Source organism: Oryctolagus cuniculus, chromosome 6 (genome assembly GCF_051225735.1).
Source record: "Oryctolagus cuniculus isolate XC-2025 breed Fujian yellow rabbit chromosome 6, ASM5122573v1, whole genome shotgun sequence".
Taxonomy (NCBI): domain Eukaryota; kingdom Metazoa; phylum Chordata; class Mammalia; order Lagomorpha; family Leporidae; genus Oryctolagus; species Oryctolagus cuniculus.
Genome location: NC_142872.1, coordinates 117,386,701 through 117,402,179, shown reverse-complemented (window position 1 = coordinate 117,402,179; position 15,479 = coordinate 117,386,701). Strand labels below are relative to the sequence as shown.

Here is a 15,479-nt window from a genome sequence, read left to right as displayed (position 1 = left end):
AGATGAAGAGGGCTGTCTCCTTGGTTTGAAAGGTTGGGGACATTGCTTCGGTGCCAATAGGTTAGAAAACCTCTGATCACCTTGCACAGCCATGGGGATAGAGCCACTAATGGAACCCTACTGACAAGACCGCCACTCCAATGGGTTCAGAAGTTGGAGCATTAAGCCAAAGAGGATTGATTTCAGGCCTTAAGATATGGATCTAATGGAATTTTTCTTATTAAGTTCTGGACTTGCTTGAGAATAATCACTCCTTCCTTTGTTCTTATTTCTCCCTTTTGGAATGGATATGTCATTCCTATGCCTGAACCATCTTTGTATTTGAAAGCATATACCTAGTCTGGTTTCACAGGTGCACAGCTAGAAAGGAATTTTGGTTAAGGACAAATTATGTCTCTACTCTCACCCATATATGATTTAGAAAATACTGAGATCAAGACTTTGGACTTTAGAATTGATGCCAGAATGAGTTAAGACCTGTAGGGATCTTGGGAGGTAATGAATATATTTTGCATATGTTAAGGATATGAATTGGGGGAGGGGCAGGGAAGACAGCATACAGAATGAATCATGTCCTCCCCAAACTCATGCTTAAGCCATACCAATGAGTCTGTATTTGAAGATAGGGCCAATAAGAGGGTAATTAAGGTTAAATGAGGTCAGAAAGTCAGGTCCTAATCAAATTAAGATTGTTCTTACAAGAAGAGACATTAGAGCTGTCTCCCTCTTCCTTGTCTCCCACGTGGTACAAGGACATAGTGAGAGGGCAGCCATCCAAAAGCCAAGAAGAGAGCTTTTACCAGAAACCAAATCAGCCAGGAACTTCATTTTGGATTTCTCAGCCTCCAAATCTGTGAAAAATGAATTTCTGTTGTTTACATCACCCAGACTGTGGTATTTTGTCTGATCAGCTTGAACTGATAAAGACATCTCCATCAGTCACTTTCCTGCCATCCTAGCCAAGGATGCAACTCTCAGCTGCTGCCATTCTTCCTATTCTCTTTTCCTAATGTATTCTTCTTCTTGGCACATATTAGCTTTGACTTTATAATAAATATATTTTACAGTTGATCTTAGCCAAAAGGCCAAGAAGTGATATAATAAATATATTTTAGTTTGATCTTTCTTGTTTTCTCTCTTACCTTACTAGAACATAAGCTCCAAGAGGCCGGGTTCTGTTCTTTTCTTTTCTTTTATTCCTTCCTCCCTTTCTCCCTCCCTCCCTCCCTCCTTCTTCCTTACTTCCTTTCTTCCTTTCTTTTTTTTTTATTTACTGATGTATTTTCAACACCTAAAAGGGCAGCTTTTCTTCTTGCCCTTGGATCAGTAACTTTTAAAATCCTGAAGAACAAGTGCAATTTGGGACATGCTCAATTGGACTTGCCCCAGATGGTGGAGTTAGAAATATGCCAGGGGATTCCAATACAATCCCATCAAGGTGGCATGTACCAATGCCATCTCACTAGTCAAACTGATCAATTTCAGTTCACAATTGATCATAGTTGTAGGACTAAGAGTCAAAGGGATCACATAAACAAGACTAGTGTCTGCTAATACTAACTGATAGAATAAAAAAGGGAAAGAACGATTCAACACGGGAAGCAGGATACACAGCCGAGTCAGAATGGCAGATGTCCTAAACAGCACTCTGGCCTCAGAATCAGCCCTTAAGGCATTCGGATCTGGCTGAAGAGCCCATGAGCATATTATAGGCATGGAAAGCCAAGACACTCTGGCAAAAAAAAAAAAAAAAAAAAAAAAAAAAACACCACCTAAATGAAAGATCTCTGAGATCCCAGCAGAAAGAACGGGCCATCAAAGAAGGAGGTACCTTTCTCTGAAGGGAGGAGAGAACTTCCACTTTGACTATGACCTTGTCTAAATAAGATCGAAGTCAGCGAACTCAAGAGGCTTCCATAGTCTTGGCAACTCATGACTAGAGCCTAGGGAGATTACTGATGCCATAAACAAGAGTGTCAATTTGTTAAGTCAACAACAGGAGTCACTGTGCACTTACTCCCCATGTAGGATCTCTGTCCTAATGTGCTGTACATCGTGATTTAATGCTATAACTAGTACTTAAACAATATTTTACACTTTGTGTTCTGTGTGGGTGCAAACTGATGAAATCTTTACTTAATATATACTAAATTGATATTCTGTAAAGAGAAAAGAAAATGAATCTTGATGTGAATGGAATAGGAGATGGGAGGATTGCAGGTGGGAGGGAAGTTATGGTGGGGAAAAGCCATTGTAATCCATAAACTCTACTTTGGAAATTTATATTTACTAAACAAAAGTTTAAAAAAAATTTTTTAAAAAGTCAAATATTTTTCAGTTAGACATATTTTATATATTGCAAATGATAGCTTTATGTGCATAGTAGACACTTATAGGAAATATGTTAAAGAGAACTGTGATAATAAAGAAACTCATGGAATCTTAAAAAAAATGCTGAAGAACACTGAACTTAACCCAGGAACTCAGAAAGTACTTATAAACAACAGGATATAATGAAGAGCTAAAACATACACAAAATAAAAATTTATGCATTAATTAAAATTATAACAGAAAGGATGTAAGTCTGGTGAAAAAGTACTGTGTAAATGTAGTCTTATAGGGGCCAGCGCTGTGGCTCACTTGGCTAATCCTCCGTCTGTGGCGCCAGCATCCCATATGGGCACCCGGTTCTAGTCCCGGTTGCTCCTCTTCCAGTCCAGCTCTCTGCTGTGGCCCAGGAAGGCAGTGGAGGATGGCCCAAGTGCTTGGGCCCCTGCACCCACATGGGAGACCAGGGAGAAGCACCTGGCTCCTGGCTTCGGATGGGTGCGGCGCTGGCCATGGCGGCGATTTGGGGAGTGAACCAACGGAAGGAAGACCTTTCTCTCTGTCTCTCTCTCTCACTGTCTAACTCTATCTGTCAAAAAAAAAAAAATTGTAGTCTTGCAGCAAAAAACTCCCTTATCAGCAGTCCATAAATTAAGGCAGAGTACTTCACAGTCCTACGACAAAATTTTCTAAGGACAAATTACTAAGAATAATGAGTACTTCCAGGAATTTTCAACACACAATACTCTGTGGTCAATCCAAAAAAGCAACATACATTATTTGCTTTGTAGGGGAGTAAATACTCTGAAATAATGGACAAGTATAATACTTATCATATTTCAATTTATTTCGATCTAAATTGGTTGTTACATATTGTTAGTACAAAGAATTATAAAAAAGATCATTAAATGCATTGAAAAGTACAAAAAATAAGTGCAGCATATTAGACTACATGATTTTTTAACTAAAAATCTTTGGATTGTGAAAGCACCACTTAGCTCCCTATTTGAAATCTGGCAACAAACTCATTGCCAAAAACCATATTCTACACTGAATTAGATCATCATTCCACAAGACACAGAATGTGCATTTCTAAGGCATATGTATGTTCAACAACATACTAATGTATTTTGCTAACCACTAAATGTCAAACAGGGCATTAACACATTAATGTTTTCATTAAAAAAGAAGGATCTCTTTCCTCATTACATTACACATTTATAGAATAGAGATCTGTCAAATAAATTACTGCAAAGTAGTTCCAGCTAAACCTTACAACACTTGAATTATATAATTGGGGGCAAATAACCTTTAAAATGAAAGACAAATGGTGAAATATAAGGGCATTTTAATTTGCATAAATGTAATGTTAACAGTCTTTTCCTGGTTACATATTTTATGCTCAATTTATATATGCCACTCTACTAGGTCTTTAACACTCCTATAGGCTAGTTTTAACTTTTTTCAATTTTACTTTACCATAGTAAGTAATATGGAAATAGTTTATCATATATTAAAATAAGAGGGATCTCAAAAATAATTTAATGTGTCACTAGAAATATTGGAGTTTTTTGTTGTGAATTCCTGTTTTGAAATGAACATTATGTTTTCATGTTTGGGTTATGAGCTTTCAAGAGTCAATTCTAGGAACTTTTTCCAGGTCAGCAATCACTGTGGCCTTGGTGTGTAGAAGCCTTAGGACAAAAGGCTGTATACAGCAAACTATTTTTTCTTCCTCAGGATATGAAATTAACATATGACATCCAAGTTATTGGCTTGAAATCTGTATCCATTAAACTTCTACAATGAATACTGAAATTAATTCAAATACGACTACTCAGACAATATGAGTCAACTATGACAATAAAAACAGAACAAATGTCTATCGATTAACCATAATGATTTTAATGTCATCCATGGTCCATAATCTCTAACAAATTAGAAAATGCCTGCAGTGCATGAATTCAATTATAGGCCAAAGATTCATATCAAAATATCAATTTATATGTAGCAAAATATATTTTCTTTTCTTGACTTTGATTCATGTTTGTCTGCCAGTGACCAGTGGATTAGGGGTGGTGAATATTATCATCATCTACCATTGGGATAATTTAATTGCACAAATAATAGCAAAATTTCTTTCTCTAAGGAAATTTCACCTCCAATTATTTTCTCCACCTTTCCCTGGAACAGTGTTTCATGGAATGGGATGTGGTCTCATTCATTTCAAACCAAATTACGGGTAAAGGGATTGAAACTATCATTGGATAAAAAGTATTCCTTGTTGTATACTTTAAACAACACTGAAATGTCTGGACAAGTTATGAGAATTTATTCCCTTTCATTTTATTACATTGATTCATGTAGGAATTAAGGTTAAAATTAAGGGCTATATGAAAGGTTGCTAGTGACCTTTTAGTCTATCACTTGGCAGGCATTAGAATTTATTCTTATAAGTGCCATTGAAAACACCTAAATGGCCATTCTTTAATTTATTGACAACCGTTGCATCAAACTCACTTTAAGTATCTTGCTGTTTGTTACTGTGCTAATTTCTAGAACAGTTAAAATATCATTGAGACTTAAACATAATTATGTTATCTATGTCTATTTTTGAAAGAAAGAATTCCTCCTAGGTAAATCAATTTGCTAGATAAAAGTATAAAACTTTATGTACTTGTATATGATAAATACATAATCAAGCATGAAAACAATCACCTATACAATTCCTCCTGGTTTATTGTACTTAGTTGCCAGTTATCCTGTTTGATGGAAGAGTTTACAGATAATCACATCAAGCCCCCTCTAATAAAAGAAAAAGAAAACCATACTAAAGAGCTCCATCTACTGTGATATAGATAGATAAGTATATTATATCTTATTATTATCTCTATGAAATAAGGAAGCCCCAAACTAGTACAGATAATCGTATACTAGAATAGCACAAGGCTATTCTCCTAGTAGTATTTTCTCATCTAAAAATTATATATGTAAAAAATTTCAAAATGGGCAATTTCCATATTTCTGGCTCAAAAAATACTTGAGCAGAAAACAAAGAATGTGGAGACTAGAATTATCTGGACTGAAGATCTAAGCATTTGCATTACTCATAGCAAAATTAATTTGGATCAAAGATTTGCTTTTATTGGGATACCAGTTTTCTTCTAAATGGGAAAGCCTTATTGGAATACTTCATGAAAGGATGTATTGAAGGGTATAAAGATCAATGGTTTCTAGTTTGTCAACTGCTTTTGTTAGTTTTTTAGTAATTCCATTTTTCTATTGTATAAGCTAATAGTTAGCCTTATTGATGTTTAAATGGCTTTTGTGGGGTGAGGGAATAGGAAAATTGTATATTTACTAAATTGTTTTTATGCTATGAATCATCCTGAAATCATACAAATATTTGGTTATAAATGTTCCAAATCTCTTATGACAAAAGCATTTATCACTTTTACAAATTAACTTACAACCGAATAGATATAAAATGGCACAATATATTGTAGTCAAAGGAAATCAAATCATGTTTACCCATCAGTACACTAAAAGACTAAATGCACAATGACTTTACATAAAATAACTAAGTGAACCTGCTTACTCATAAAGGTTAGGAAAAACTATTGCCATATCTCGATCAGTAGATATGCAGTTACTAAGACACATCCTACTTAGTAGTAGAGGCCATCTGTGGAATCTAAATGAAAAGGGTGTGCAAAATGCCAGAATATGGCCTCCTCAGGGCAGCTGCTGAAGACAAGAGGTGTACTGCAACAACAGGGCCTCAGAGTTCACTGTGGTCACAGAGTTTGTTCAAATTCTGAAATAGAAGAGAAACAAATCAGCATATGCCACTTACTCCACTCTTGAATTGGTACCACAGTGAAAGAACAGTAGCAACTGAAGCAAGCTGTCCAGCCATGCTAAGAAAATGGGCATTCTAAGAGGTAACAGAGAATAGCACCTTAACACCCCAGGTTGGTCCACAGTCAGACTGCTGACTTGGAGACCTGCTCTACCACTTAAAGATGGCATAACTTCCCTCAGTTTCCCATTTCTGAAAAAGGGCCCAATAATATTATCTATGTTATGACACCGTGGCAAATTTAGTTAATTAATATGGGTAAAGCCTTTAAAATTTCCTGGAACATAGTGAACACTCAATACATGTTAGTTATGGAATAATAATATAATAATAATATACTGTTATTTCATAAATACATACTGTTCTGATTGAATGTAAGAAGGCTGACCCTGGGTGACACCAAATGTTCTTCTAGGGATGAGGAAAGGCAAAATAATTTAAAATTCAAAGGAAAAGTTACAGGAAATCAGAGTTCTCGGAACTAAAACTAAACCTTAAAGACAAGTCTTTGGAAAGTAAGTTTACCATTTCTGATCATATTAGCAGTAGACTCCACAAATAATGTTTCAAAACAGAACAAATAAAATAAGCTTGAAGACAAGGGTATCGCAGCAGGAAAAAAAATCTGCATTTGGCATTTGAAACAGGTAAATTCAAATTCCCAGGACAGCTAATGCTGCAAGAAGGATTAAAGTAAGCCGTCCATCCTTGATAGATGATAAAAGCTTCCAGGAGCGGGGAATGATTTTTCTACCAAGGGCCATTTGGATATTTATAATATCATTTGTAGACCATACAAGATTTGCAACTTAAGGGGCCAGCATCATGGAGCAGTGGCTAAAGATTCCATCTGCAATGCCAGTATCTCACATGAGTATAGAGTTTATCAATGTCACTACTCCAGGGGTGAGGAATGGTTGGCCTGCAGGCCAGGTAAGTCCTAGCTGCTCCACTTCTGACTCAATAGATCGATGAACCAACCTGGAAGACCCCGATGGAGTTCCAGGCTCCTGGCTTCAGCCTGGCCCAGTCTTGGCTGCTGAGGCCACTTGCAGAGTAAACCAGTGAATGGAAAATTTTTCTGTCTCTTTTGTGTGTGTGTGTGTGTGTGTGTGTATCCCTTTCTCTTTGTATAACTCTTTCAAATAGATAAATAAATCATTTTTAAAATTCACTTAAAAGTAACCTGCTCGGCAGACTCATAGAATGGCAAATGCCCCAAACAGCACTCCAGAATCACAATCAATCCTTGGGGCATTCGGATCTGGCTAAAAGGCTCATGGGAGTCTCATAGGCATGGACAGCCATGACACGGTGGCAAAAACAACCTAAATGAAAGATTCTGGTGAACAAGACCCCAGCAGAAGGAACAGGCCATCAAGGAAGGAGGCGCCTTTCTCTGAAGGGAGGAAGGAACCTCCACTGTGATACGGCCTTGACTAAACAAGTTCAGAGTTGTTGAACTCAAGGGGCTTCCATAGCCTAGACAGCTCATAGCAAGAGCCTTGGGTGATTGCTGACTTCATGAATAAGAGTGCCAATTGTTAAATCAACAACGGGAGTCACTGGGCACATGCTCCCCATGTAGGATCTCTGACCTTCATGTGTTTTACTATGAAACTTAAAAACAACACTACTAGTTGAACAATACCCCATACCTTGTGCGGTTGTGTGAGGGCAGCCTGTTGAAATCCTTGCTTAGTGTATACTAAGTTGATCTTCTGTATATGAAGGTAATTGAAAATGAAACTCAATGAAGGGGGGGATGGGAGAGGGAGTGGGAGAGGGGAGGGCCGCAGGAGGGAGGGAGGTTGGGGGGGGAAGCCACAATACAAAAGTTGTACTTTGTAAATTCACGGTTATTAAATAAAAAAAAGAGAGAGAAAAAAGTAGCCTGCTGGGGCTGGCACTGTGGCATAGCAGGTAAAGCCACCACCTGCAGGGCTAGCATCCCATATGAGTGTCAGTTCAAGTCTTGGCTGCTCCACTTCTGATCCAGCTCGCTGCTATGGCCTGAGAAAACAGTAGAAGATGGCCCAAGTGCTTGGACTCCTACACCTACATGGGAGACCCGGAGGAAGCTCTTGGCTCCTGGGTTCAGAGCAGCTGAGCTCCTGCTGTTGTGGCCAATTGGGGAGTGAACCAGCAGATGGAAGACCTCTTTCCCTCTCTCTGCCTCTGCCTCTCCCTCTAACTGCAATTCAAATAAATAAATAAATAAATAAATCTATCTTTTTTAAGTAGCCTGCTATAGATTTATTAAATTTTGAGTCCACCTGTGGTTGCCTTGACAGGGCCAGACCAAATTTCATGGGCCTTACATAGCCTGCAGCCCAGATTTTACCCACCTCTGGAGCAGTGACATTGTTAAAAGATCCAAATGATGCTTTAGAGATCAGAATTAGCCCCAAAAGGAAAGGCAACAACCCTTCCCTTGTGGCAGACAGCTCTGCAGTAAAGAGAGATTTCAATAGATTCTAGATTTCAGAAGGGTAATAAGTTTTAGAAAAAAAAAATGCAAAGCCCTTGGTTCTATGTTCTTATTTCTCAGAACTCCTACATACCAATCAACTTACTCCACTCACCTTATTTGAATAGCTGTTACTTATTGCAGCAGACACTGATTCAAAAAAAATTGGTTTCTCTGAGTCTAGGTTTCCATAGTACTTCATTGCTTTAATCAAGGAAGCTACAAGAAAGAATAGATTATATAAGGGCACATGGAGCAGCAGCAGAATTGTGGTCAACGACAGCCCAGGACACGTTATTACCTGTGCAATTGGCTAATGATACATCCACACTCCTGCTATTGCAGTCCATGTAAATCTGAAAGAATATTTGAAATATTAATTAGTTACTTTATTTTCAGTATAGCCACAATTAATTCAGGATAGCTGGCAGGAAGCAATAAGATGGACTTCAGAAAAGATGTTTCCAGTTGAGAGAGAGAGAGAGAGAGAGAGAGAGAGAGAGAGAGAGAGAGAGAAATCCTGTTTATGAAGTCAAACCACCAGAGGGAGGCATTGTTACATGGTTAGGCATAACACGGTGAGTGCCTAGAAGGCCAAGATCAACACAGCAGAGCATTCACCTTTACTGAAACTCTATTTGGCTGCTTAGATTTTCCACTTTATTTAACAAAATTAAAAACATCATCTTTCTATTCCTGTGACAGTGATATAAAATGTTCTCAGCCTCTTCTGTGGGTAGTCAAAGACCCATTTGTGAAAGTATTGAAAGCTGCTGCCTTACTATTTAAAATTCTAGGACAATTTCAGCAGATTCAAGGACTATGTAAATAGCAAGCAGGGTAGTCAGTTGAGAACTTCCCTAGATTCCAAGCCAAATTTTGTTGCTCAGCCTCCTTTGTTAAAGATCCATCACAATGAGACATTCTCATTAATTTGCTTGGCATACTCCAGAGAGTCTTGTCTCTTTTAAGGTCTAGAAAATCTCAAGTAGAGGAGCCAGCGCTGTAGTGTAGTAGGCTTGGCCGCTGCCAGCAGTGCTGGTGTCACATATAGGTGCTGGACGGAGTCCCTGTTGCTTTAATTCTGATCCAGCTCCCTGCTAATGTCCTGGGAAAGCAGTGGAAGATGGGCCACATGCTCGGGCCCCTCTACTCAAGGTAGAGACTCAGAAGAAGCTCCTAGTTCCTGGTTTTGAATTGGCCCAGCTCCAGCCATTGCAGCCATTTAGGGAATGAACCATCAGGTAGAAGACCTCTGTCTCTGTCTCACTCTCTCTGTCTATATTCTGCCTCTCAAACAAATAAACAAATCTTTAAAAAAAAAACTCAAGTAGAAACAACATATAAAAGACTGATCTTAAATTTACCCAGACCAAAGTAGTGCATGGAAGGCAGTGAAAGCAAACTTTTATTGCTTTATTAAATATTATTTTAATAATGCCATAATGTTTACAGTAGGGTGCTTTTGGTTATATAGTGGTAATATATCTTACATATAAAGTACAAAAAGCTGCATTTATAATCTAAGAGAATACATGATACATCCAGAATTTCCCTCATATTCTTCCAGGAGTAAGTAGTTCTCTCTGAGAATTGTGAAGAATTATGCATCAATTTGAGCATAAATGAAAAAGCAAACAAACAAACAACTAAATAAAAAATGCATGGACTGGGAATTTGCCATTGAATAAATGGTTCGTGCTTCTGTAGGATAAAATGATTAATTCAAGGTGACCTCTCAGTGTTTGACTTTTTCTTAAGCTCAATGAAGTACAAACACATTGCTGTGCATGGTTTGTTGATGCTGATAAACATAATCTCCAGTCCACTGACCTCTCCAGTGTCCCATGTCAAAGAGTAAATAGAAGTCAGTGCCCCTGCTTCAGCTGAGATCTCCCAAGAGAATGTTCCCTTTGCTAAAACAACTACAAAGAGAGCGCAGGGGATGTTGTTAGAAGGTAGGAAGACATGCCTGGCTGAAGAGTCCTTGCAACTCTTTTTCTGGATTCTTTGCCAGAGTGGTTGGGCCTAAGAAATAACAGCCTGGTATAATGTTACAAAATTACAGAGACTCACATTACTGAGTACTTAGTAGCTTTTAAACTCTATCTTACAGTCTTTCTATGCAATCTGTCATTTCTGCCTCTCAACAAATGGATAGAAGGAGTACTTCTACGTCCAATTTATACAAAATCAAACAGTTCTTGAGCATAGACCACAGCACTAGCGCACTGCTGATATTTGGATCCAGGGTGTGTCTATCTTTAAAGCCTATGTTCTTAACATATGTAATAATGTTACAATAATGAAGTAAACTGATTGGTAATAAAGACATTAAAGGAAAACTAATTCAAAACTGCTTGTTTTGTGTATATAGATGAAGAAAAAAAAACTGACCAAAGATAAAAGGCATTTCCTGCAGATTTAAAAATAAATGGTTGACAGTTGATTTCTCCATCACTCTGTTGTTTAGAATTTTATAATCATAAGGTGGAAGATAAAAAAACAAACACTACAAAACCCTCTTTCTCAACAAATCCAGTACCCAGATTGTTTGGATTTCTCTGAATCAACCTTCAATCCTAAGATCATTGAGAATAAGATACCATTCCCTTCTCTTTACTAACCTTAAAAATCTTGTTTTTCACTTTCCAGAGAGGGCAGATAATAATTCCAGAGACAAATTTAAAATAGAGTTGATCAAAAATACAAATATCAGCCTTTCCCAGTAGCAAGAAAACCCTAGTTCAACCTTTCTCAAAACAGGATCCTTAGACCACCTGCATCAGAATTACCTACAGCTGCCGAAAATGAAGATGCTGGTTGTGACTCAGGATCTAGGAGACTGTACTTTAAACGTGCACCTCAGATGACTGCTAAGCACACAGTTCTACACTTGAGTAACAGACAGTAAATACAAGTGCCCAACACGAGAAGGCCTCCAGCAATGAGGGCCTATGTGTAGACAACCCTGGTTTAGTTGCAAGAAAGTAAGAATAATTCAGATTGCATTTTACGTCTATTTATGCAAAGATTTTAAAGTAACCAACAAGCAAATAAAAGAATATTACATGGGAAAATAGTAGATTGTCAGAAATAGTCATTAGATGTAAGGTCTAAGATATTTTAACCTCAATTGTCTTTGCATAGTTATTTGCTTCCTAAATATCTGATAATCCTGAATCAAAATCAGCCCCTCATTTTCACAAATGAATAAACTGAAACCCACACAAATGAAATGATTTCTCTAACATCTCAGCTGCACTGAGATCCCACATTTTGACTTTATACTAGCAGTTTAGGAAACACTGACCTCTGTATTATCTTGGGTTTGAAAATTTGAAGTTTCAAAGTTAGCTTAAAATATGAATGGACATAGAAGATGCAATAATGCAACAAAATCATCAAATCCCACCTTGTGAAGGGACCATTCAAGGCTTCTGAGATGAGCTCTTTAAAAGGCAATGTCCAATCTCCACTTCTATCTATGCTGAGTTACTAATACAAGGCTATCCCATCTGCCATAAATAAGTGAACAACTGAACAAAAATATGAAAGCAACTATATTCAGATAAGGAGCATCAGGCAGCACAGAACTGTACTCTCTGAGAGAAGAATAAATGAGGACGGTCCTCTGATCTGCCACAAAGCATTCCAGAGTCATGATGTGATGAGGTCCCCCACACAAAACACTGCAGCTTCCTTGAGCTGAGTAAGAAGAACCAGAGTTCAGGGAGGCTTCTAAGGGTCAGATTTGTAGAGCACAATAAAAGGGAGGGTTATATGCAGTGAAAGAGCTCCAGTCATTTTCACAGGGCTTTAACAGAAGCTTTGAATAAATGCAAAGCCACACAAGGGTAGAAACCACAGGACTCCAGGGGAAGAACATTTCTGGGCACAAGCACCTGAAGACTAGGTGAGCTAAGCGATGTGCATAGAGTGGGCTGAGAAGCTAGGACACCAGGAACAGAAGATTCTCCAGCCCCAAAGTCCCCTTCCCTCCCTGGACAATTAACTGTATTAAGGGAAAGAACAGAAGGAAAATAGGAAAGGGGCTCTGTATTAAAGTCAGGGGCAAAGGGGAAATCTCATAAGGATTTGATCTTTCCCTGAATTAGCAAAATTAAAGATTTTTTCTATTTGTGGAAAATAGGAGTTTGTGAGCTGCATCAGTTTTTTTTTTTTAAATAAGCAAATTGGGTTGTAATTTTGCATACCTAGCTCATACAGACCCCATGAAAATCATGGGGTACAGAAGATGGCACTATTACCCAAGGGTACAGAGAAAAATCCTTGCCCTGGGCACTGTTTAGAGACTAGGAGTGACACTGGGCCAAATTTTACCCTGCCATGATAGGAGGGAACATCCTGCCATCACCACAGTGTACCAGCAGGGGCTTCCTTCTTCTTCCTGGAAGCCTTGTAAGTTAATTGACCAGCAGAAATTATGCCCACAATATCTCAAGTCCATGTGCTGTGAATAAATACTGACATTCACACATGCATACATCTAGAAGCCTGATCTCCTGAAAACAAATCTATGCCCTTGGCAAAAAGGCCTAAAAGATGAGTATAGAACCAAGCAGGCTTAAGACATTGGAGCAGAGATGAGAGGGGACAGATGAAAATCTTTGTTACTGAAGAGTCAGGAAGTTCTCAGTGCAAACGCAGGCTGTAGAAATACCTCAACCAGCATGGAGACTGAAGAAGAGTCAAAAAAGGTCAATCCACTGCAATCCAGGATTAATGAATACTTCTCACTAGTGCAGCGCTGCGAAGCTTCTTCTGTAGGAAGAACAGAGACCCAAGTTATGGAGTAGTCTTGGAGATTTCTGCTACTGAATTTGCTGAATGGTGGGAAGACAACAGGTGGCCTTGTGATTATCAACACTACATCTGAACATTTCATAGTTGGCATTGTAGTGTAGTGTGTTAAGCTGCCACCAGCAATGTTGGCATCCCATGAGTGCCAGTTCAAGTTTCAGCTGCTCTACTTCTGGTTCAGTAGGTTTAGCAGGCTAATGGCCTGGGAAAGCAGCTGAGGATGGCCCAAGTTCTTGGGCCCCTGCCACACAATGCCAGGGCTGAAAGAACCTCATGGCTCTTGGCTTAGACCTGGCCCAGCCCTGGCAGTTACAGGCATTTGCGGAGTGAATTAGCGGATGGAAGATCTTTCTCTCTCTTTCTCTCTCCCTCTTACTCTCTGCCTCTCTTTCTCTTGTAACTCTGACTTTCAAATACATAAATGTTAAAAAATGAATAAATCTGAACACTTCTTATTTTTTAATACTTTTTAGTTAATTACTAATTGCCTCTGAACTTTGCATTTTGATTATTAAAATTTTATTTCAGGAAGTTATCATATAATCTAGAGAGAAAGATGGGATAAGCTGATTATCAGATAAAGTGAGGTTCAGCGAGGTCAAATGCTTTGGAGAGAATATCTTTTTTTTTTAAAGAATGTGTGGGGCATTCATTATGTGAATGAATGGTCTAAGTAATTTTTATGTTAGTTAGTTTATTTATTAATTTATTTATTTAGAGAAGAGGGAGGGAGAGAGAGAGCGAGAGATCTTGCATCCACTGGTTCACTCCCCAAATGGCTGCAATGGCTGGAGCTGGGCCGATTTGAAGCCAGGAGCTTCTGCCAGGTCTCCCATGTGTGTGCAGGGGCCCAAGAAGTTAGGCCAGCTTCTTCTGCTTTCCCAGGAACATTAGCAAGAGTGGGAGCAGAAGTGGAACAGCTGGACTCCCACATGGGATGTCTTCACTGCAGGAGGAGACTCAACCCTCTAGACCACAGTGCTGGCCCTTGGAAAGAATATCTTGTAGGTTAGTGCTAATCACAGACAAACTCTGAGGCCTCTAGACATCCTGAACAGTGTGCTTTCCACGTTATCACACTGTTTCCTAAAGGAGCATGCTGACATGCAGAACCCTGTTTGGTCATGAATGAAATGTTTGTAATTGGGGGCCCATGTATTAGGAAACAGTCCTTTGTTGAGACTTTTTATGCAAGGATCCATGTGAGGGACTAGAAAATTAAACTTCATTTCGTTCACAGTAAATCTCTGAATACACCCAACACCCACCCACCACCTCCACCCCCTAAAAAAGACTTTATTTAGGAGCTCATTTTGTCTTTTTGATTGACATTCTCTGGGCACAGTTTTCTCACGAGGAATTACATGTTTCTAACAGAGACAGGGCCCCATTTTGGGTTCCCCTTGGGAGCACTATGACTCTCAAAAAAGATCACGTAGGCAAAGATTCTCCCCTTATTATTCTATCAAATAAACTCAAATCTATTATGGAATTCCCTGAAAAAAAGTAAATTCTTAATTGGAATATTTTTGCCAATTAAGATCCTCAGTATTTTCCCTTTAGCAGCTATAGAAAAGTAAAAATATGATTGTTTCGCAATTCGGAGAGAAGTAGGAAGGAAAGAGTGCATTTAAAAAACTGCTACTTAGAGAAAAAATAGGCAAGCAGAAATTATAAAATAGTTATGAATATTGCTTTATGGCAATAAAAGTAAAAAGCTACAAAATAATTTTAATGTATTTGAAAAGTGGTATTCATGCATGAAATTTTTTCCAAGTTTCACCTTAAATCTAAATTCAAATTTATTAATTGGATAATAACTATAGAGAATGTGCTTTGTCCAAGAAACATTTTTAGATGTAGTGGGTGATAATCAATATGTGTGACATCATGTTCCTTGAATCAAGGAGCTTATAATATCCTTGAGTGCCAAAGATAGCACTGCTACACAAATGACATGAAAATAACATGAAAAAAGTAGGGATATATAAAAAA

General features: G+C 38.3%; 1 protein-coding gene across 1 annotated transcript in view; it reads right to left on the bottom strand.

The window, feature by feature from the left end:
- Window positions 1–3,154: 3,154 nt before the first annotated feature.
- SLC26A7 (solute carrier family 26 member 7) overlaps window positions 3,155–15,479 on the bottom strand; it is a 141,322-nt gene continuing 128,997 nt past the window's right edge. The window contains 4 exon segments of the mRNA NM_001195763.2: window positions 3,155–6,145; window positions 8,776–8,879; window positions 8,962–9,016; window positions 13,345–13,445. Coding sequence (NP_001182692.2) covers window positions 6,110–6,145; window positions 8,776–8,879; window positions 8,962–9,016; window positions 13,345–13,445 — 296 coding nt within the window. The 3' untranslated portion in view covers window positions 3,155–6,109.